This window comes from Varanus komodoensis, unplaced genomic scaffold (assembly GCF_004798865.1).
Source record: "Varanus komodoensis strain SLA01 unplaced genomic scaffold, ASM479886v1 scaffold3, whole genome shotgun sequence".
Classification (NCBI taxonomy): domain Eukaryota; kingdom Metazoa; phylum Chordata; class Lepidosauria; order Squamata; family Varanidae; genus Varanus; species Varanus komodoensis.
Window position 1 is genome coordinate 20,014,169 of NW_025335761.1, and position 22,867 is coordinate 20,037,035.

The window sequence follows — 22,867 nt, forward strand, 5'->3', positions numbered from 1 at the left end:
AAGGAAATTGACAAAGCACATCTACAAATATTGGACAGCCATATATGAACAGAGTTTTGCCATTTTTACTCCATTAATTGCATTTTTGAGGCTTCAAAATAAATGCTGGTAAACTAAAAGGGACAGTGTGGGAGACAAGATGGGTTGTGTTCACTGTCCACTTCCTTAACATTCACAGGTTTTTCTTTGTCAGAGATAAGGATTACTGATGATCACATTTCTTGCCCCAGTATTTTTTATACTGATCACAGAAGTCAGTGCTTTTAAGACAATGATAATTCCTTCCTAACAGGACATGTAGACAATACATGTCTACACAGAAAGAAGTTCCACTCAGTTCCATGGAATTACTCCCAGGTAAGTGGGTACAGGATTGCAGCCTCAAATATTTTGAACAGGAAGAGCTAATAAATTATTTGTTTCTGAAGTTTTACAACAAATCTGGAATCAACATCTGAGCAATACAATTAATTTAATCTACAGGTTAGGCATCTCAATAAGTAACACTGAAACATATTAATAGATTAGATATAATGATCTACTAAAATTACATTTTAGTTTGCCTAATCTGATTAGAAATTGTGGGTTACATTTATGAGAGATTTAACTGATAGCCAAAAAAAATCTATTTGGGCATCATCTTGCTCCAATAGAAATCAACATCAAAAGCTGCCAGAGATATTAATAGAGCAGGATTGCAACCTTAATCATGTAATTCTGAAACTACTTCCATATTAATAATTTTCTAACAGCAAGTAATCAGCAATTTACATTAATTCACACACTAATGCTTCAGTTATGGAAATACAGACTATGTGTTTTACTGATCATGTAAGTAATTGTTGATCCTGCTATTTTATTGTTTGTTTTATCGTGTGCCTTCATCTGGATCAGAACCACAGCATTGCAGGAGGGAAGCATGACATTTTTCTCCCCATCTCTTTTTTCTTGAAAATCCTTCCCCTGCACCCACACCCACACCCCCCACTGTGGTGTTAAGAAAAGATCAGTGGATCTTTCTTTTAAACGCCTCCCTGAAGGTGGCATAGAATTTCAGGGAAAGAACAGGACAAAAGAAAGATTTAGTACTTTCCTCCCTGAGTGGCTTGGTTGCAATCCCAGATCAAGAACACACACTAAAGAAAAGTAGAAGATTGGGAGAACATGTAGTTCAGTGATGACCGCAACATTCTAGGCATTATATAGGTACTCAATGAGTAAATATCTTAGTGTGGAAGCACATACTGTCAAAAGATGAACTGAAAAGACGATGGGAGATGAGATGAGAGGGAAAGAAAGTGCAACAAAAATGTTGCTCAGTAAGGAAACAGTCACAGGCTGGAGAGGACGGGTGGTGACAGAGAGGCACTAGGAGCATGTCAGGGAGCATAGATCTGACTCACCTTTTAGCATTTTCACAGCAACCTTTTGGAGAGAGCCATCAGGCATTTTCAGCTGACCCTCTCTTACAGACCCAAACTCCCCTAATAAATTACAAAAGAAGACAAGGTCAAATACGATGCAAGTGAGTTTGGATCCCAGGGACCCTGAAGACTGGAGCTGCTGAAGAGCTACATAGATTAAAACTACTAAATGATGGTATCAGTCAGTGAAAGGATTTCTTTCATGGAAACACCTTTTGGAATTATTTCAAAGCAGGGAAACAGACAACAGCACACTGGAATTGAAAATCTACAAGGAAAATATTTTCTTCTGGGAAATATACAGGAGCTGAAACTGGCAAGAACTTAAGACATAATGCTGCCAAAGTTAAGCCAGTGAGACTTAAAAAGAGACTTAAAGGTGCTAAACTTGGATCACATTGTACTTATAAATCTTCAGCAAAGCATGATTTACAGTACAGATGCTGGATCAGCAGGGATGTTAACGGGAATCTTTGGCAAATAGCTTCTTAATGCCGTTTTCATCCTCTTAATGCCTATCTGATTCTAGCCCAGCTCTTCCTACTCTTTCCTCTCCCTAATAGCACCTCATTCATTCATTCATTTAAAGTTTTTATATGCCGTCCCCACTGCTACACAGCCTCGGGACGGCTCACAACACAAATAAATAAAACAAACAGAATTACAAATTACAATTGAAACTTGGAAACACACTGGCTGCATAATTAAAACTATAAATATTACAGATGATTAAAATACTGTTTGAATAAAAGGTCTTAGCCTGGTGCCGAAAAACAAATAACGACGGCGCCAGGCGGACCTCTCTGGGAAGTGCATTCCACAGATGGGGTGCCACCGCAGAGAAGGCCCTCCTCCGTGTACTTTGCTTCCTGATATCTCTTATGGAAGGCTCCCGGAGGAGAGCCCCTGCTGCCGATCTCAAGGGGTGGGAGGGCAAATATGGCCGCAGGTGTTCCTTCAAGTATCTGGGTCCCAAGCCGTTAAGGGTTTTATAAGTAATTACCAACACCTTGAATTGAACCCGGACTTCGATGGGAAGCCAGTGAAGCTGGTAGAGGACTGGGGTCATGAGAATAATGCCCAGTCCTCGTCAGCAACCTTGCTGCTCTATTTTGCACCATCTGAAGTATCCGGATTGTCTTCAAGGGTAGCCCCATGTAGAGCACATTACAGAAATCCAACCAGGAAGTAACCAACGCATGCATCACTGTCGCTAGGCAGTCGTCCTCCAGGTAGGGACGCAGCTGATGGATCCGCTGAAGCTGATGGAAAGCGCTCCTCGCCACCGCTGACACTTCAGCTTCCAAAGTCAGCTCTGGGTTGAGGAGCACTCCCAAGCTGCGGACCCTGTCCTTTAGAGGGAGTGCAACCCCATTCAGGACAAGATCCAAGTCACCTACCCAGGAGTTCGAACCACCTACCAGCAGGACCTCCGTCTTGTCTGGATTGAGCTTCAGTTTATTGGCCCTCATCCAGCCCATTACCTCAGCCAGGCACCGGTTCAGTACAGCTACTGCCTCACCTGAATTGGTTGAAAAGAGAGGTAGAGTTGGGTATCATCAGAGTACTGATGATTCCGCAGCCCACACCTCTGAATGACCTCTCCCAGCTGTTTCATGTAGATGTTAAAGAGCAAGGGGGACAGAATAGACCCCTGCGGAACTCCATGACGTAACTGCCATGGTGCAGAGGTAAAGTCCCCCAGCACCACCTTCTGGAATCGGCCGTCGAGGTAGGAGCGGAACCACTGCCAAGCAGTGCCTCCTACTCCCAGCTCCCTTAGCTTATCCAGAAGGATACCATGGTCGATGGTATCGAAAGCCACTGAGAGGTCCAGGAGAACCAACAGGGATGCACTCCCCCTCTCTCTCTCCCTGCACAGGTCATCATACAGGGCAACCAAGGCAAATTCAGTACCATACCCGGGTCTGAAGCTGGACTGAAATGGGTCCAGATAATCAGTCTCATTCCTTGCTTAACTCTGTTCATTTACTTCTTTCATATATTTTGCAATGTGTCCTCCATTTCCACATTCACACTACTGAAAATATGCCATTTTTCCTACTTTTTCCTTAGCGAAGTCTCTTCCCTTCCTCACTGCTTCAGCAGTGCCCAGGAGAACCACATTTTGGCATATTTGACTCAGGACACCTCAGGCTATCAGCTACAGCTATACTGCTATATCAGCTATATCAGCTACAGCTATATCAGCTATACTGCCCCTACAAAAAAGCCCCCAAGAACAAATCAATATACAGAATAATTAAGACCAAGTTAAATTCCAGCTTCTAGCCACATTTGGATTCACTGCAATAATGATTATTGTAGACTAGCAGCCCAGACCCAAAGTGGATGCCTGAACTCTTTCAAGTGAATGGACTTTGACACACCTAACCACCTAGAATCTGTCTGCAGGCTCTAGTTAGATCAAATGCACTTTTGTCTAGGTTTTGGTACATACTCACCCTTGCCTAGCATTCTTCCCAGAGTAAACTGCTGCTCCTGGATTAGGACATCCTTCAGTTTGGTCTTCAGTTCATCACTGATTCCTAGGCTGTCCACTGTAGAAACAGGAGATAGATAAAACAGGGACTTGACAAAGAATCTTAATAAACCTAGTTCTCATCACAGAAACTCTAAAAACACAGGTATTTGATCTTAGTCATACCTAGTGATGAATCTGATAGACAGTATGAAACATGTACATCTGTATTCCAAACATTACTACTCAGAAGTAATTTCATGGGGAATTACTGCATAAGAATTGCTGCCTAATAAATGCTTTTTCCTGCCTTATAAAAGATGATAAACACAAAAATTGAAAGGTAGAATCCTATTATTGCATCCTTGCTGATCAGAAGCCTTCAAACTTGGAGGCCTCCAAGTTTCCTATAGCTTCCTATGCTGAAGCCAGAGGGCACAAGCTGCAGAGGTAGTCTTCACTATCCTGCTCTCCATCTTGATACATGTTATATGTGCTTTTTAACCCATACAGCAAGGGAGCTTTGGAGGGAGAAGACAGGAGGGTCATGGCATCTCACAACATACCACTGGTCTCCTCCCCTCCCCACCCACTGGAACACCCCTTTTGTCTTCCTCCAAGGTTGCTGTTCCAATTGTTCCAAGCTGGCACAATTTGCTCCACAGCAGGTATGAAGAGAGGCATCCGGTGCTAGACCTCCAAATCTCCCTTCTGAGCCTAGAGCACTGTCTCGGATCTCAAAAGGGTTTCCTGAGCTGCCCTGCAGCTCTCACCTAGGGACCTTACGATTGAGCTCTGTCTACCTTTGTCAATGCTAAAGTTTTAGAATTTAAAATGCTGCAAGAGCTTTCTTTTAATCAACTGAAAGAAAGGAAACTGATGTTGGTTGCAGCAATACAAATGAATTGGGCTATCTGGCCATTTGCAAGTCAATCCACAGAAGTTGAATCAGGGCATCCCGAGCGCTTGTTGGAAGGACGGGATACAAATGTTTGCAATAAAATAAATAATAATAATATTTGGATATCAGAGAATTTAGAATAATTTACTAGCTGGCCTTTTATTTGAGACAGTATAACTGTGGCTCGATTGGGAAGTATCCAAGCAAACACTAGCACTGATGTTCATCACCATTAGTGCAATGGCAGTAGCATTACCTGATGCAGCTGGTTTCCCCAGACATTTTGTCACACAAGCTAAGAGTACTGATGTTGCATGAGAAGTAGGTTGCACTAGCACAACAATCTACATTAGCAGTAATGTTGACTTGGATGCTGCCATTATTTTATGAGTTTAAAAATCATACCCCACTTCTGTATCAAAAAGTGGTCTGCAGGAAGCTTAAGGATACCTTTAATATTTGTACTTCATTTTCAAAAGACAAAAATCAAAACTGCTAATATATCTTGGAGCACTTTGCTATCTTGCTGTCAAAACAAGATTCATTCAAGGGGGCAGAAGAAACAATTCTGGATTCTGTCTATAGCATCACAGTGGATTTCCAAGCTACAGCTAAGGCATAACTTGTGGACACGGCTTTTATCAACACATGCCTGTGATATTATTTTGTCCCTTTTTGTTGTGTTTATATTAGAAATCTTAAGTGTTCAACAGAAAGAATTAGACAATTGTGGGGAAAGGAGTGGGGTGAAAGACCATACTTTGAGTTGATCAACTTGGAAACTCACTTGACAAAAGGAATCTGTAAGAAAAAATCATTGAGAACATTTTACCTACATGTTGCCTCAATAAGCTCTGGAACTTCTCTGTTGAAAGATCTCACTGCTCTGAAATGGACTACTGGATCCCCTCCCACCATGTTGTCAAAGGCATGACTAGAAGGTTAAAAAAAGAAGGGAAAAAATCTCATTAATGGAACATTAATGTGTTGCTGCAAACTGCCCAGAGTGTTTTGGATATGTCGTGGTACAGAAATTAAACAAACAAACGTGCAGGAAGAACTACAAAGATACAGTACATTAACTTAATACAGACAGCAGCACAGAGCCTCCTTTAATGGGTGATTATTTGTGAGCTGTGCAAAAGATCTGATGTCCCCAGAGCAGGCCTTTCCTATCTCATATTTCTCAAAGGCCTCAGGAGCGGAAGGGTGCAGTTACAGTGTCCTGGAGTTGCTCAAGTGCCCCAGTTGCTGCTTTTCTGTGGCTATGCCCCCAAAACAGCTCACCCTCCCACTGTTCTTCCCACTCCTGTCTCCAATGAGAAACTGTTCTGTTCAGGAAAGAAGCTGCTATCTAGAGTGCTGCTTCTTCCATTGCTCAGCCTCCTTGCTCTGCAAATGCATTCTCCCTCAAGCTTATTCACACTGTGAATATCAGGCAATTCCTTCAATACTAGATTGCTACATTATTATTGGCAACTCTGGGTAATATCCTGTTGGCTCCAGGCACTTGCAGGATACACTGCTCACTGCTTGTGCAAATATGGGTTTTATGCTTCTAAAGTTAACCCAAAACAAGTGAAAATGGGTGTGCAGAATGGGTGGGTCAGCTGGGCATGTACAAGGCAGCTCTGCTAACCTGTCCCGATCTGGAAATTAGTATTTCTGTTCCCTTCCAAGGTTATTTTTAGAAGCACAAAAGCACTGGCACACATGTGGAGGCTCTCGCAAGTGCAACTAAACCAGCGGAGATGGAGCAGCCTGTTGGCTCCTACCCCATCATATAATGAGGTTGTATTAATGCACTCATATAAGAGATATTGATGATGATAAAAAAACAACAACAAGGCTTTTACCCAAAACGAGTTTCTTTCCTTCTTTTCCGGAGGAGGATTAGTGCCAAGGCAACTGCTGTGACCAGTGCAGTAAGAATTCCTAACACCACAGGAACCCAGGATGTCCCATAGCGAGGTTGTCTCTGTCCTCCTGTGTAGAAGAAAACACTTCAGTGAAAAAGCATTTCAGTGCATTTAGCAAAAATGTGCTCAGCAATCTCAGGATAAGACATTATCTGCCATGAAAGGGCTCCAGCATGAGGAGGAAATCTACTAGTTGTGTTGCAAACAAACCTGAAAAGCTGTAGTGGCAACAGAGCTTAATCTATCATGAAGGCACCTCCAGCATCTAGCATCATCCACCAATTACCTCCAAAGCATTGCCTAATACCAATTCTGGGAATTGTTATGGGATGTTTTCTGAACAAAGGAAGCTCATAATTCAAAGCTTCATCTGGAATGGGATGTTGAGTTGATTTTATTCTTGTGCTATGCTGATTGGGTGGGTAATGTTGCCACAGAATATGGTAGATGCAAAATTAGATAGGAGAGCACATGGATGAGCAGAGTTCAGAAGTGAGAGATCTGCTTTGCTTTACAAGAACCTAAAGGTTTGATAACCAAAGACAAATGCAAAATGGTGCTTGAGGTGGGCTTAGAAGGCGCAGGCTAGTGCCCTCCATATATGTTGGACTTCAACTCCCATAATTCCTAGCTTTTATGGACATTGCTGTTTAGGAATTATGGTACTTGCAGTCCACTACATCTGAGGGCAGCAGATTGGGGAAGGATCAGACCCAAAGCTCAGCTCATAGCCATTTCTGATAAAATATGTGTTCCTGGTTTCCCCCAAGGTATTCATTAGAACAGTCTAATTGGCCTTTCACTTTTGATGATGATAAACCACTGGTAGTCAAAAATTCTTGCCAATCTGTGGCAGCACAAGTAGTTAATCTCCTGTTACCTTCCACCCACTGCCCATGTAGTGTTACAGCTGAACTGACATTACACACACTGCAGAAATATGGATGTGCAGTGTCAGGATAAGGGGTAACAAGACAGCTTCAGCTATTGGAAGTTAAATAAAATGAGTGAATTTGGTGTTGCTGCAGAGTGACAGGGCTTATCTGGAATCCTATATTCGCTTAGAGATCAGTCTCTGCTGCACTGACAGCCTAATGTTATGTCAGCAAAAGAGGTGGTGAAAGATAACTTGTTTCCATTAGTTCAGGTCTACTAGACCACAGCTTATCAGCAGATGGCCAACCCAGCAGCCAGTCATGGAAAACCACCTCTTGTATGGTTACATAAGGAAGGGCATACAGCTCATTATAGCAAGACACACAGCATGGGCCACATCACTCTGCTCCCATTCTTGGAGAAGCAAGAGTACACAGAGGGGGAAGTCTAGTGAGGGTGCTCTTTGCTTGGACAACAAAAAGAACATCCAAGTAGGAAAAGCATATTGGTGAAAGTCAATTTCATAGAACACTTACAGACTCTACCTTGGGGTTCCAGATAGAAGCACGCCACCTGAATTTCCATTATGAGGACAAAGTATCCTACAGTGCCAAAGCTGGATGGGGAGCTCTTATCCCAAAGTATGATTTCTGCACTTCATCCACTGTCCCCTGGGCATCTCAGTTAAAAAGGCAGATATGCAGAGTGCTCAAACACCAGTGCTCCCCAACACGTATACATACAACATGGGGAAGCTGAAGAAAACAAGTATGCAGTCAAGCAGAAGACATGGGGACAGAAGGCTTAGATGCCCAGCAGACAATCAGCTCACTGAAGATGGGTGTGATGTGCCTCAGTGGGATGAAGGGGTGGGCAAAAGGAAGGGCATTCTTGGCTATGAATGAAGCAGATGGGAAGCATTGCTCTTTACCTCAGTCATTCTGATCTACTCTGTCACTGCACTGCCTCAAGTGTGCATAACTTTTCTCAGCCTTTTTCTTCTTCTCTTTCTACCCCTTGGACTGCTTATAACTACATTTACACAAACATTTTTAAGGAGTTTGCAATGTTCTGTGAAAATTGCTGTCAAGTAGTCACTATTGACTTCTGTCAATCCCAGCAAAAAACTACAGCAGCCTTTAGAAATGCTCTGTAGCAGTCCCTTCTGAAAAGAACAAGAAGCTCTGTTGCAAAAGCTATCAGTGTGCACTCTGTTCAGGGCAGAGCCAATTGCCTAGCTTGTGTTAGCAAAATTGGAAGGAACAGAGGACTCATTGCATGTATGGGATGCCTTTTGCTTGTGAAACCGAGCCCATAGTATTATATGGATATTTTGGACCACTATAATATTACAATCTCTTACTCATTTTTTCCGTTCTTTTACCCTAAAGCTGTGCAAAATAATTTATCCTCAGCGGACTCCTAAACATCATCATAAAGAAACAAAACTAAATAATGAAGGCCCAATCTTTGGCCAAGTTATAAGCATTCCAATTTATAAAAGTCCTAGACATATGGGAGATAGGGAAAAACTGAGCAAAGCTTGTTCATAATTAATCCATTTTGCCCATGTGGACAATTATCTTTGTGGCCTGTTATCTTATATAGATCATCCAAGCAGATTTCTCTGATGTATGAATTCATGTCCCTGTGCTTGTCAGATGTCTGTACCTCTAATTTTGCTTCAAACTGTGTTTCCCCTTTTCACAGTCACTTTCACAAAAGAGATTACTTTTTAACAATGGTATTTTGTACATCTACATGTTGATATCACAGTGTCATGTTATGTACATATGAATTCTACCAATTTTGTGTGCTCTGAAATAGTACATCTAGCATTTTTCAGTGAGTGACAAATCAGCCATATTTCTACATAAAGTATTTTAGGAGTCCCCATACAGAAGTCTTTCATGATTTTATCGCAATCAATTTCATTGCAATATTCTTCAATATTAAAATTCTTGTTTCCTGCATTCCATAACACTTTAAATCCCGAGCTGCAAGTTGCATGTGCCTAGGTTTAAAAATAAGGGAAGGATGCCTGAATTCCAGAGAAAAGCTTAGTACCAGTGGTGCCCCTGAGGGCTGGAGCATATGCTACCTCTCCCATTCACCTTGCCACCATCCATTTGGGCAGGTCACTGCATTGAGCAAAGTCAAGGGAGGGGTCACGTAGGGTGACTGCCCAGGCACTAAAAGCCCCCTGAAGGTGGGAATGGTGGCACTGTAGTGGCAGCAGCATTCTGGCTGTTGCTTCTCCTCCTCCTAGGAGTGCCACATTTGCACACCCCTCTGCTTCTGAAAAGATGAAATGTCCCCCTCCTCTGGCTCTTCAGTGTTGCCGGCTGATTCGCACTTCTGAAGCGTTCCCAGAACCAGTGCTGGTCTGCTGGGTGCTCCAGCAAACCACACTGGCTGCTCTCCTCTTGCAGCAAATGCTGCAGCAACCTGCATGTGAGGGAGGGAGGCAGTGGCACTGTGCTGCCCAGAAGAAAAGAGAAGATGACGAAGAGGAGGGCAGTGGCAGCTATGGAAGTTGTTGTGGAGAAAAAAGAGTGTTGCAGCCTCTCCACCAGGACAGCAAAATACTACCTTGCTTGAGGGTTCCAAAGTATCTGGAGAAAGGCCTGGTGAGTATCTCTGAAACACCTTAGTGGATGTTTCAGAGGACACGGGGGCTCACAGTTTGACGTCTCTGTGGCAAATATAACACATGCTCTGGTCTCTGTGGAAATCACAGCAATTGGGAGCAGAGAAAAGCAGCTCACCAGTGGGGGTAAGTGAAAAGAATAGCACTTCCAACATGCTGGGCCATCACTAATTAGAAGGCATTTCCCTGGTGTGATAGGACACAACTGAAGTGAAGCCAAGTTGGTGCAGAAGTGTCAGACTGGTACCCAGGAGAACTGGGTTCTAGTCTTCACACAGCCATGAAGCTCACTGGGTGACTTGGAGCCAGTCGCTCACTCTCAGCCTAACCTACCACATGGGGTTGTTGTGTGGATAAAATGGAGAGGAGGAGGATCTTCTTAGTTCCTTGAGCAGAGGACAGCATGATGTGTGTGTAAAAATGAATAAAAGAAAATGAAACAAATGCTACTACAGCAGTAGTGATAACAGGAGTAATAATGTTTAAGATCCTTGCAGAAAGAGCAGGGCACATAGTTCTTGCAGGCTAAGGTGGCACCAATAAAGCTGCAAGAAATTCCCCTGGACAACACCATTAAAGCTTTTTATAACTTCTCCACCCATACACTGGGAGACACAAACAAGCTGCCCCAGATACTTTACACGCAGAGGGAACATAGAAAATGCCTATTCAGTTCAAGCCAGTTATTTCTAGAAAGTAAGCAATTTTTATTTTCCAGCAGGCTCAGGCCTAGAACAGTTTCATTAGTTTTACAGATCTAGTTCTGTTCCGTCAGCATTTCCATAATGACACTTTATTTTCAAGCATTTATAGGCACAACTGGGTACTATCTTGGGTGTGGCTGCTTTGGGCTCAGCAAGCCTCAGGCTAAGAGAGTGTGAAAGAGTGAGAGCAAGCGTGTGGGTGTGTTTTCTAAGAGCTGCACCTGGAACAAAACCAAACCATTTAACCTTCACAGATTACAGAATTCCTGCATGCAAAGCACTTCCGTATAGGAATGCACATGACTTTACATGGCATACAGACTCACAGTCCAAAGATCACCACTGAAAGAGGCAATACAATATTCAGCCCAGTGCATACAGGCATTAAAAGAACCCTCATGGAAACACGTGATGACAGCAGATTACAAACAAAAACAAAATTCAGCACATGCTTGGAAGTTGTTACTGGCTGTGACATGTATACTTTGGCTGGGTTTGCACATCACAAGAAGCCATAATAGTGTAATCCGGACCCAATCATGGTGTTTCTTTGTGGTATTTGATTTCCCAAAACCACAGAGAGAATCATTGGTTTGTCCCAAGGTGGCTTGTCTGGTTGTCCGAACTGGGGAGCTCCATTTTACCACTTTTGGCATGGAAACACCATGGAGTTCTGTGGGAAGAGCAGCTGCATCAGTGGCTGCTCAGCCATCTGTTCTCTAGTACCCTCTGCTCCCTAGCAACATATCTCTCATCACCTGCTTTATTCCTACTGACCAAGTGACATGCTCATCTCCCTGTTTACTTTTGGAAGTGGGTCCATGCACAGAGGGACAAGGGGAAAATCTCAGCAAAGGTGATTATTGTTTTTGAAGAAACATTCCTTTGGGGTCTGGAGTGGTTAGGAAGCATTGCAGAGATGTAGGTAAACTCAGGGGAGAGAACTCATCTCAAAACCTCATTTTTGAGGTAACTGATTTCCAGAGGAAACAATAGCACAAGGAAGGAGATTTCACTTGTTGGGGCTGCCAGCATGCATGGCTAAGTGGGAGGATGGACTGGGGAACACAGAAACCATATTGCTGTAGAAACCACATGATTGTCTGATCTAAGTTCAGGCAAAGATCCAACATGCCATGGAAACCACATGGGGTTGTTTGCTGTGATGTGTGAACCCAGCTATTGCGCAAATTCAACAAAATAATGCACATGAAGGATTGTTACATGCGTTATGTGTTTAATATTAATTTTGAATTCATGACTGCCCTGTACAGCTTTTTCCCCACTGTAGCTTCCCAGAAGCAAAATAGTTAAATTTGGGATTGCCAAGTTACTATCTTCAGATGGATTTCACGTTGATACCTGTGCAAATGTGTTTTCCTAACATGATGATGTGCTGCATCTAATGCCAGTGAAGATAGTGAAATGGATGTTCTTTCATTTAAGATACTGCCTAAATATACTAGATAGATGGGAGCCTCTGGCACAGGGGTCATATCCAGCCCTCTGAGGTTCCCCAGATGGCCATGATGTTCCCAGATGACTTATCTTGGTCCCATTCGCCTCCTCCAACTACTGTTTGTTGGGTGGTCTCTTGGCTTTTGTGCCCCCTTATTTTAAAAGGCTGAAACGCCTTTCCAAAGATTTAGTTGCCAGCAAAAAGAGCTTTAAGCAAGCAGCTTGTTCACTTTGTGAAAAGGAAAGCTATATTCTCAATTCAGAAACTTTAGTGTGCTCTGGCTGTACCTAAACAGTGTTCTAAAAATGGAGTTAATTTATGCAATTCTGGCTGGCTGCAGATTTTCTTTATTGTGCAATTTTGAGGGAGTTTGTGTCCATGTGCTAGTGAGTCATTTGGAGAAAACATGGACATGATGGCAACACTGATGGAAATAAGTGAGGAGGAACTGGAAAACTGAAACTGCACTTGCTTTTGTTTGGGAAGGGGGCTGTTCTTCCCCACCTTTCTTATTTACTTTGCACAAGCCTTCCCCAGTCTGGTACCCTCCTAGTGTGCTGGATTACAACTCCCAGCAGGCCAGGATCTACACTCTACAGTTCCCAGCAGGATTCTTCATCCAATCTGTGAAAAATATTGCATATTGGCAAACTATTACACCCCTTTCTGAAAACCTTTCTCAGATGGATGAAACATAATATTTTTAGGAATCTGATTCCAGGCTAATATACAGCATGTTACACCAAAAGATATTTTACACCATTATATATATATTAAAAAAAACCAACCCAAAACTGCAGCACCACTAAACACGGGCAGGGAGACCCCATTTCATGTCTTTCCCTCCTCTTTTCCAGGTCCAATTCACAGCAGTGTCCCTTGCAAAAAAGGAAAGATGTCATAGTTGCAACTGAGGGGTTTTGTTTTTGCTTCTGCTAGATTGGTTGATGGTGTTTGGCTTTAGTCTCCTTCAGTGAAAACATACAACGCACACAGCTGTGTGCACTGGAAAAAGCTTGGCCAGAAAGATACAATGGTACCAGCAGCTCTCACTGTTCCTCATCTCATGTACAGTGCTAACAACAGACCATTTTCCTCAAACAAAAACACAGTTTAAAAAGGTCCCTGCATATGACACTCACCTATTAGATCTTGTGCTGTAACCAGTAAAGGCTCGCTCCAAGGTCCACAGCCAGCTGAGCTGAGTATACACACCCTGATTATAAGGTCTTTTAAGGGATTCCACATAGTAAGGTTGGCACTTGCCTCCTGCACTATCATCTCCCCCTGAAATCAGAAAACCATAAATGGTTATCAGCATTCAAATGACAGTTCCTTGCTTTACTTTGGGATGAAGAAAGAATTCTCTTTCATGCTAGACTGAATGAACATGTTAGACCACACTTCCCATCATCCCCAGAAGGCATGGCCACTGGCCATGTTGGCCCAGGATGATGAAAGTGCTAGACAAACACATCCAGAGGCCACCTAGTTAGAGACAACTGGTCTAACCATCCTTGGGCTTGTGTTTAGCCTTTTCCTATAGCCTATTTATTGCTTGCTTGCATCATATTAATCTACCTGTTCCTCGGGCTTTTTCTGCACTGCAGCTGCTCTCTTGCATGTGCCCTACCGAAGGCTGCAGTGCAAGGGCTGATCTGTGGCCACCTGGGGTGTAGATTGTTCTATCCTACCACAGCTGGCCTTTTGATCCTGCCCAATTTCATTAATTTCAGTTTCATGGGAACAACTGTTCAGCTTTCATTCAAGGAAACTCTTTTGTTTGAGGGCTGGAACCCAAGAGTGGAGCATGGTCATCTTTGTTTATGTGCTGATTATGTTACTTGGGACTCTTTTTTAAACTTGGTGCAGAAAGGAGGGACTATTTATTGTGCACCTGAGTTGGGTTCCTGATACTTCTTAGAATCTGCATAGACATGTGAACACTGCACTGACAATTATACAAGAACTGGGACTCTTTTACAGATGGATTTATTTTTATTTATTCAGTTAAGGGGCTTATATCAGGTGAGAAAAATGTGGTCCATGAGCTGCATGCATTGCTCACTGCTCCCAGTGGGATCCCCTCTGCCACTGATTACCTGTTAGATGTCAATTTTGAAAACAATAAGAGTCTGAAAACAAACAAGATCTGGCCACTGAGGCTTCCCCTGTAATTTGCCACTACAGTAGGTGATAAAGTGGCATGATAAATGGCCCATGGAGAGAGGTATCGAGCACATGGGTGAAAATGGCCTCCAGACTTGCTGAAGTTGCCCACTCCTGATTCATAAACCACATTTCAGGAAATAGTAATGTATCAGAGAACATTTATTGCAAGGGGAAATAGGACCTTATTTAAAACAAAGGAGTAGAACAATTAAAGCAACAATAAGATAACCTAAAAATAGCTACTGTGCTAATGCAGTGCTGTAAACAGTAGGCAGATAAACCACAACCTTCCTGAATTAAAAGGCTTGGGCATGTAAAAGCATTTCCACCAGGCAATATGTATTTGCAAGTATTAGTAAGAGTAGGTAAACGACTCTCCAGAGGGCATTTTAGAATCAGGGTATTGCACTAGAGAAAACCTGATCATCAGTCAGCACCAGCCTCACCTTGACAGGGAAGGGTACCTGAGGAATAGACAGGTTCATATGGGAACAGACACACTTTTCTGCCTTTCTTAGTATGCAAAATCTGCAGCCCAGTGAGCAAACGTTAACATGCAGTTCTGCTGTAACAAAGGTGCTGTAAATGGCATAAGTTCCCTCTGGGGCAGAAGCTGGACTGATAGTCTGCGCAGCAGATTGCTGCCCCCAGCTGTGCCTCCAAGGTTTCTTTCAGGTGAGGGCAGTAGGGGAGAGATTCACCTGGGTGGTGGTGCTTTCAGCCAGGACAGCACCTTCCAGCTGATTGCTTCCTCCCACTTGCATGTGAGAAAAAATCTCGTGTGTGAGCAGGTGCAGGAGAAGCAGCTGGGCACACTGCTGTGGGAAGATGGAGGCAAGCAGCTGCACCCCTTGCTCCTGCTTGGAAGGAAGCAGGTGCTCTGGTGGACACTGGGCTCCTCAACCCAGCACCTGCCACATGCCTCTGTCCCAAGCAGAACACTGGGGTGGGCTTGCCCCCCTTTTTGCTCCTGCTCAAGAGAAAGCAGCTCAGGCAAGAGTGGGGAAAGGAGAACCTGGGCTAGGCAGAGGTGTTTTGTTTTCAGCCTGTCCCGGCCAAGTCCATGTTCCTGCTTTTCTGTGCAAGTAATTCTCTCCCCAGCAGAAGCAGAAAGGAAGGGCCTGGGTAGACAGAAAGTATCAAGAAGGAAGTCTCCTGGCCAAGTCCAGCACACCCCCTCCTGCTGGAGAGAAAGCCTCACTGGAAGGAGCAGAGAAAGCAGTGTGGTGGCGGCTGCCCTCACCTGGAGCAGCACCTCCCAGCTGACTACTCCCCCTGCTTCTCGTAAGTGGTTCCAGCACTCCACCGCCTGCTCCAGAAGGCTCCTGTGGGGCAGGCAGCAGAGGTGCCAGATTGGCTCCCCTTTCCTCTCTGCTGCACTTGAAGGCATGAAGTTCTGTCAAAGACAGGAGCCTCATTCGCCCTCACAGTGTCCCCTGGAATACTGTCTGGAAGAATGGGAGAGGGGAGGCTGCAGGAGGAAGAAGCAATGCAGTGAGCCTGGTCATCTGTCGAGTGCTTCACGACAACCCATCATGATGATTTACTTGTCCCATGGCAGGTTGTTGTGATGTGGAAACCTGCCCTTTGAGCCAGCTCACTTCACTGCTGCAGTACCTGAAATGTCTTGGAATCAATCATGCTATAAACTGTCCCTGCCAGATTTGCTGTTTTACTTTAATGTATATCTTAATAGTTAGTACTATATGTGGGTACAAGATGCATTTGAGGAGATGCAGAACTGTCACTGTGGTGTTTTTTGTGTGTGTCACATTTGTAGTGCCTCCAAACTCTGTGCCATCTGCATTTCTCCAGTCCTTAATTAACATGTTGATCAGAGTCAGAACAGACTGTGGTATGATAACATATGGTACCTCCTCCTAGTTTGACACAAAACCATTCCTATAAGAACTGTGTAGTTTTTCCACATTCATTTCCAAGCTGTCAGTCTAGAACCTTCCCGCAACCCCAAATTCAAGCCATTTCTCACCACAGATGAATTTTCCTTTCATACCACTGGTAATTTGAGAGCAAGTTTAGGAAGCTGCTCCACTAATCTGGGACAACACGGAACAGCCTGCTGACAACAGTGTATGAGGGTTCACAGTAATTCAGAACACACTGAGCCTTTCTCAGTTCTGCCCCACAGAGCCTACTCTCCAAGTTGCTCTGACTGAGGCGTTTTTTCCAGGCGAAACTAAGGAGTGCACCTCTCGCCGTGTGTGTCTTATGTGGAATTGGACAATATCCAAGAGCTGTGCCTCCACTTATTTCACTGTCCCCGTAAGACCTACTGGGAGCACGACAGGAGCCTGTATTTCCAAAAGCAACTCCAGAAATGCTCATTGCCACAAAAGGACAAGTCAGCAAAGCCCCCTCTCTGATCTTTGCTCATCAGCCCCATCCCATCAGCAATGGTTTTGCTCGTTTCTAAGCTGCTACCTTCCTGTTGTGCTTACGGTAGGACCCCACAGTGCATGGGCAGCATTAGATACAGCTCAGTATGAGATTTTGGGAAGAATGAAAGCACAACAACAGCCCCAAGTCAAACGTACAAAGTACTCAGGCCATATTTTTCTTTCCTGTTATAGATGGCCCTATCCAGACCAAGTGCCTCTAGATGGTTTGCACTGCAACTCCTATTGAATTTGGAGTGAAAGAGGTCGGGTAAGGCTGCTGGGGGCAAAATTTAATCCACATGTCACATGTGAAGCTACCTGAGTGGCAGGAGGCTCAAACCAAAGTAATTTATTTTTTAAAAAAACAGGCTTCACACGAATTAGCATGAGGTTCAGTGCTAAAAAAAGTGACAATGGCCACTGGCTTAGAGAGCTTATTCAAAAGCTTAGATCAGTGTGTGCAGGTTTACCCAACACAGCAAGTGAACCTCTGCATTCAGGCATCCAACTGCACTAGATACCTGAGACAAACAGCAGAGTATAATCTTCATTATTATCATATACCAATGGTTTAGAGAGACATTGCTGCACCCCACCAAGGTAATACTAGATTCTTTGGTTTGTTACCTGAGTTATGTTATCTTGACTCCATTCCAGCCTGTATCCCAGTGCACCGTCCCTAAGCGTTTCTGGAACCACTGCTTCCCATTCCAAGATCAGGCGAGAATCTCTTTGGGTAATGTGTACATTTTCAGGAGTATTGTTTGGAGCTGTAATGGAAATAAAAGATTTAATGTATATTCTGGTGTGTGTGTGTGTGTGAGAGAGAGAGAGAGAGAGAGAGAGAGAGATACTCAGCAGGGATATGTGTACATGGAATAGTCCTAGGGTAAACAGATATCCCGTTGGATAATTACTTTGCAGGGAATTGCAAAGGACTCTTAGGGCCAATCTAAATTTCACTTCTGTTTCTGCAGCAAGTTGAGAAACTGGGAAACAACAGTCTCAGCTAGGTAACTATTGGAACTAGGAATATCCTCACTTTACTTATCTGTTGTGTGCAAATATAACATGTAACGACAATAGGCCAGAGGCTTAAAGTACATGTTATATATTCTTTGACTTTTACTTTAAAGCAGAGATCCAGTGGTTTACTCAAGTTGTTGTCTGATGCTCAAGGACTGCATGATACAATGGGGAGCTCTTTCAGTGTTTACATACAGCATTAGCCCTCTCCAGGTGCTATAAAACCTAAGCATGGAAAAGATATGGGGGCACAAGGTGCTGTCCCTTCCACCCATGACATCTCCACTGCTCCATCTGATGGAGCCCTGCACAATCAGAGGGCCCAGTCATGCAAACCTCTGTAACTGAGTCCAGCTGAACATGGGTTACAAGTTTCCTTACAGACCTTCCCCATCAACAACCGGAAGGCCAGTAGCAAAGAGGAGTCAGAGTGCCAGAGCAGTCTTCTAGGACACCCAAAAAAGGCAGCAGCCTACTATGTCCTTACCTAATCCTAAGGTCTGAAAATAGACCCACTCTGTAAAAGGTGAGCTGCCCATTTCATTAGCGCACTGGACCCGGACACTGTAATTGGTCGAGTGCTTTAAACCAGGCAAAGCCCCAGTACAGGAGGGAGCAGGGACAACCTCTGTGGTAACCTCTGCATCTTCTTGTGGCTCGGCCACCTGTTGGAAAAGGTAGACAAAACGAATATGATCACATGAGCTGGTGAAATCTAACAGATTTCTCACGGATTTTTGTAAAGCAAACCACTGCCACCACCACCTAGTAGGATAACTTCTCAGTTGACAGTAGTGTGGGCAGTCACAACCCTTATGTTTCATTTGGTGACCAAGCCCTAAAGAAGCTTTCACCAATCTGGTGTCCTCCACATTGTCAAGGACAATGGGAGTTGTAATCCAAAGCATTTGCAGGACACAGCACCAGGAAAGTCTGTCCTAAAGCCGAGGTATTTGGGGCTGAAGTTATCAATCATAGCTTGCCACCTGCAAGTTTCCTGTGAGCGCAAAGTCATTCCTGTTGAGTCATATGGACATAAAGCAATTGGCAGTAGCATGCACTGAATTAGTGCTTTCTCTTTGCTCTTTTGTGCTTGCAGCAAGACATCAACTAACTGCACAGAGGGAAACACAAGAAACCACATTTCTTAAGCAATGGTCTGGCAGATTTGAGGCCTACTCTTCATCAATGAAATCAAACAAAGGAGGTAGTAACATGAACACAGTAGTTTTGGAGCCAAAGTATTCTTATGCTTCATTGAACACTTGCCACCTTTTCTACAAAAGCCTTAAAGACTTGCACTTATTATATACATCTGCTGAGGAAGAAACTTTTGCTTGCTACAGGAGCCACAGCCTGAAGGTGGGGATGAAGTGGGGTTGTACATGTACAGATGCTCAAGCATGCTGCTAAAACAGTCTGAGTGAGAGGTGGAAAAAGTTGCTGTGGGAGGCCATACGTAGAGTGATGACAAGCAGTGTGAATCTGTGTGCCAGAACAGCTGCTGTCAAAACTGCTGCTGCATTTGCAGAACACAGGTCTGCCTTTCTATTGTGGCTGTCCATTTCACATGGCCCACTCAGAAGTATGATCCAAGATATGCATGATTTCATGTAAAACAGTGTCTCCAGAAGCACGTATGATCTGAGCTATGTGATATGTGGCCCACAATATGGGAGAAGAACATTTGCTCTATGCCTCTCTTCCCTAGCACCCAGTTTAATGAAGACTGTATACGTGCGTTCACCCAATGCTTCTGTGGCATGAACCAAACTGTTAGCAAACTGCACATGATTCAGTTGATGTTAGTTCCTCAGATGTGCTGCTCTGTGTACATTTGTCAACAACGCCTTCTGTGCCCTATTTCTGTGGTTCTTGAGGTTCAGTGGCCTCTTGTGGGTCCTCCTTGTTCTTGAGGTTTTTTTTTTTTATTTATTTATATCCTGCCTTTTTCCTGCAAAGGGCTCAAGGCAGCTTACATCTCCTCCTCCATCTTATCCCCACAACAACAACCCTGTGAGGTGGGTTGGGCTGAGAGTCTGTGACTGGCCCAAAGTCACCCAGTTGGCTCCATGGCTAAGCGGGGACTAGAACCCAGATCGCCTGAGTCCCAGTCCCAGCTCTTCACCACTACACCACACTGGTTATGTGGCCTCCTGTGGTTCTTGTTCTTGAAGTTCAGTGACAGTTCTCTGCTCATACTGCTGCTGCTCTTCAATGGGTTTCCATAGTCTTCTGCCAATTCCTGCTCTCCTGCTCGTCAGGGATCTTGCAAAGGGGGTGGGGAAGTCACTCTGTTCAGCAAAACATCCAACCAGGTCTGATTCCAGTGGTGGCATTTCTCCACCACATTCTCCTTTAACAAGTTTTACAAAAACGGTTTTCTATCATGATCCTCTCCTTAAGCAGAGGTGTGCTGTATAAATGGCCAAGTGTATCACAAGCACATCAATATCTGTGCGGTGCATTAGCTGCTCATTCTTTTCCAGGACAGTTGCTGTACAGAGACCCTCAGAAGAATGACAGCCTCTGGCATGCTGGGTCCAGAAACCTCCAGCTCAGATAGCATCCTTCTTGTAAAGGAGGGTCAGAATGCTTCACAAATGGCTCGCTCCATATCCCTTTTAAATTTTAAGATGCCTTTTTTAAGCACAAGAAATTTGTGTAATTTTTGGAAGTTTTAAAAATTATTTTTAAAATTGAACTTGCACAAATGAGGTTGTATACACCTTTATTTTTAACTTTGGTTTCTCTTGACAGCTGGCAAAGGTGACCTGTCAAGAGAAATCAAAGCAGGTATGATCTTTGCTCATAAAAAGAGGTGGCCATGAGATCACCCCATTAGCAGTGAGATCTCGGACCTGTCAAAACTGCAATAGCCCTTTAAACTTTCTTTTGACAGGACTAATTGCGGTTTTGTTTTTTGACAGCGATATATACAAGTATGAATATGTATATCCCTGGGGGTTTTTTTAATGGGTAACCATTTCAAGCACTCCCCTACCCAAACTGTCTTTAAAAGAAACTGGAATTTTGACAGCTAGCTGTCTATGTTCCTGTAAAAGGGGGTGGCTTGTACCTTCCTAAGCACCTGTGGTCTCAGGTGGAAAAGTACAATCAACCTAATAAGTGTGCATTCTCCCAAACCCTTTGTGGGTCTCACCACAGCAGCGGTGATCTAGTGCCATGGATTTTTGGATTGGTTTGCTGCCTATGAACATGTCACTTCACTGTGGTTTGTCACCAACTGTGGGCTTTGTTAGCAAACTTAGTCAATAAGAACCCACCATGGCTTGTTTGTTGGCTGTCATGTCATGTGAACTCAATTTATCATGTGCTCACCTGTAATAAAGAAATACTCCTGCTATCCCACATAGTTTGCCTTTCCTATTTAATTACATGCCATATGTAGATGTATTTTCTCCCTTTTGATAAGGGTTTTGTAACCTGATTTATTTTTATTTATGAATACTTCTATATATGTGCATACTTTAAAATGAATATCTTAAAAAATGACATAAAATGCTAGGTTATGATCTTGCTCACTTAATCACAAAGAGAATCTTACCAGTTTTTCAAACTGTTGTTTTTAAGAGAATTGAGATGGTTCTTATATCCTACCACATATGCATGCATCCTTTTTGCCCACTGACAACTTTGCAGTAGGCTTATGAAACATTACAAAACAGGGAAAACATGTGAACAGAGATACTAATGAGTTGACTGTGCGTGGAATTGTTCCAGACAACCATCAGCACTGAGAAAAAAGAATTGCTTATCTCCAGCCCTAAAATAACAACAACCATTCATTTCTGGGCAGCTAGAGGTATGCATGGATGGCTGTGTAACAATATGGGTCAGTGGGCAATGGTATGCATGTATAATCAGATTAGGGAGATGCCAAATGTATTTTCCTGGCCCAGGTAAAGCTTTCTGTAATGCAGCGTGGTTGCTGTGTTAAACCTGATCAGAGTGAAAATCCTGTTGGTCTCTTTCAGCATTGGACAGAAAGACTTATGAAGCTTAGGAAAGAGAGGCTGCCCAAGGGGGGGATGAAATCTGAACTGCTCTCACTTTACTTCCCTCTCCATTTTACCCATTGCAAATAAAGAAACGAAATGGGAAGGTTGGGGGAGGAACTTGAAACTAAGACAGATTTCCATTGTATGGTGAATGGTGGACGTGCATACTAGAAAAACTAGGCTGTACTGAGAGGGGCGAGCTCAGCATTCCAACGGGAAGGAGGAAATGCATTCTGATTACTGAGGGCCTCAACAGAACAGCAGCAGGAGTCGTACATGAATGGAGAGCAAAGTTGCTGCATGCAGAAAGTAATGATGAATGTGATCATCTCAATGGGTCTTTTACTTCAAAAGAGAAATATGCAAAAGTCTCTCCTGAATCTCCTCTGAAAAAGAAGAAAGCGGAATAATCTCAGCCTTGCACTTCTGTTAGTGCCTTGTGATATAAGGGTGTTGATAACACTGAAAACGCAAGGGACCTTCCCACAGTGACATGCACTGGGGGGAAGAATTCATTTGTAATCCTCTTGCAGACCTGCATCCAAGAAATGCAAAACATTCATTTCCCATACTCACAGAACTTCTGTCTTGTCTGGCTTGTGGTTTGGCTTGTTTCCTGTATATTTAGTGTATGAGTTTGTGGTATGTGTGTGAATGAGGTGTAGATGCTGCTTTGGCCCTACCTCCATTTGACTTTGGCCCCGCCTACTGTGGCCACCGGTTACGTGACCCCTGGAACGTTACCCACAAGGAAATGTGGCCCTTGGAAAAAGACGCCCTGCCTCTGTTTTATTGACTCTGGCTTGTTCTCTGGCTCTGGCCCTCAGTTCCAA

The 22,867-nt window shown here is 43.7% G+C and overlaps 1 protein-coding gene across 1 annotated transcript in view; it reads right to left on the reverse strand.

Moving 5' to 3' along the window:
- The window catches only part of TYRO3 (TYRO3 protein tyrosine kinase), a 69,391-nt gene that overhangs the window by 10,421 nt on the left and 36,103 nt on the right, over positions 1-22,867 (reverse strand). Inside the window, exons 7-13 of the mRNA XM_044437033.1 lie at positions 18,500-18,677; positions 17,614-17,756; positions 13,558-13,702; positions 6,664-6,793; positions 5,644-5,741; positions 3,890-3,985; positions 1,404-1,484 (exon numbers count right to left, since the gene is read on the reverse strand). Coding sequence (XP_044292968.1) covers positions 1,404-1,484; positions 3,890-3,985; positions 5,644-5,741; positions 6,664-6,793; positions 13,558-13,702; positions 17,614-17,756; positions 18,500-18,677 — 871 coding nt within the window. The remainder of the gene's footprint in view (positions 1-1,403; positions 1,485-3,889; positions 3,986-5,643; positions 5,742-6,663; positions 6,794-13,557; positions 13,703-17,613; positions 17,757-18,499; positions 18,678-22,867) is intronic.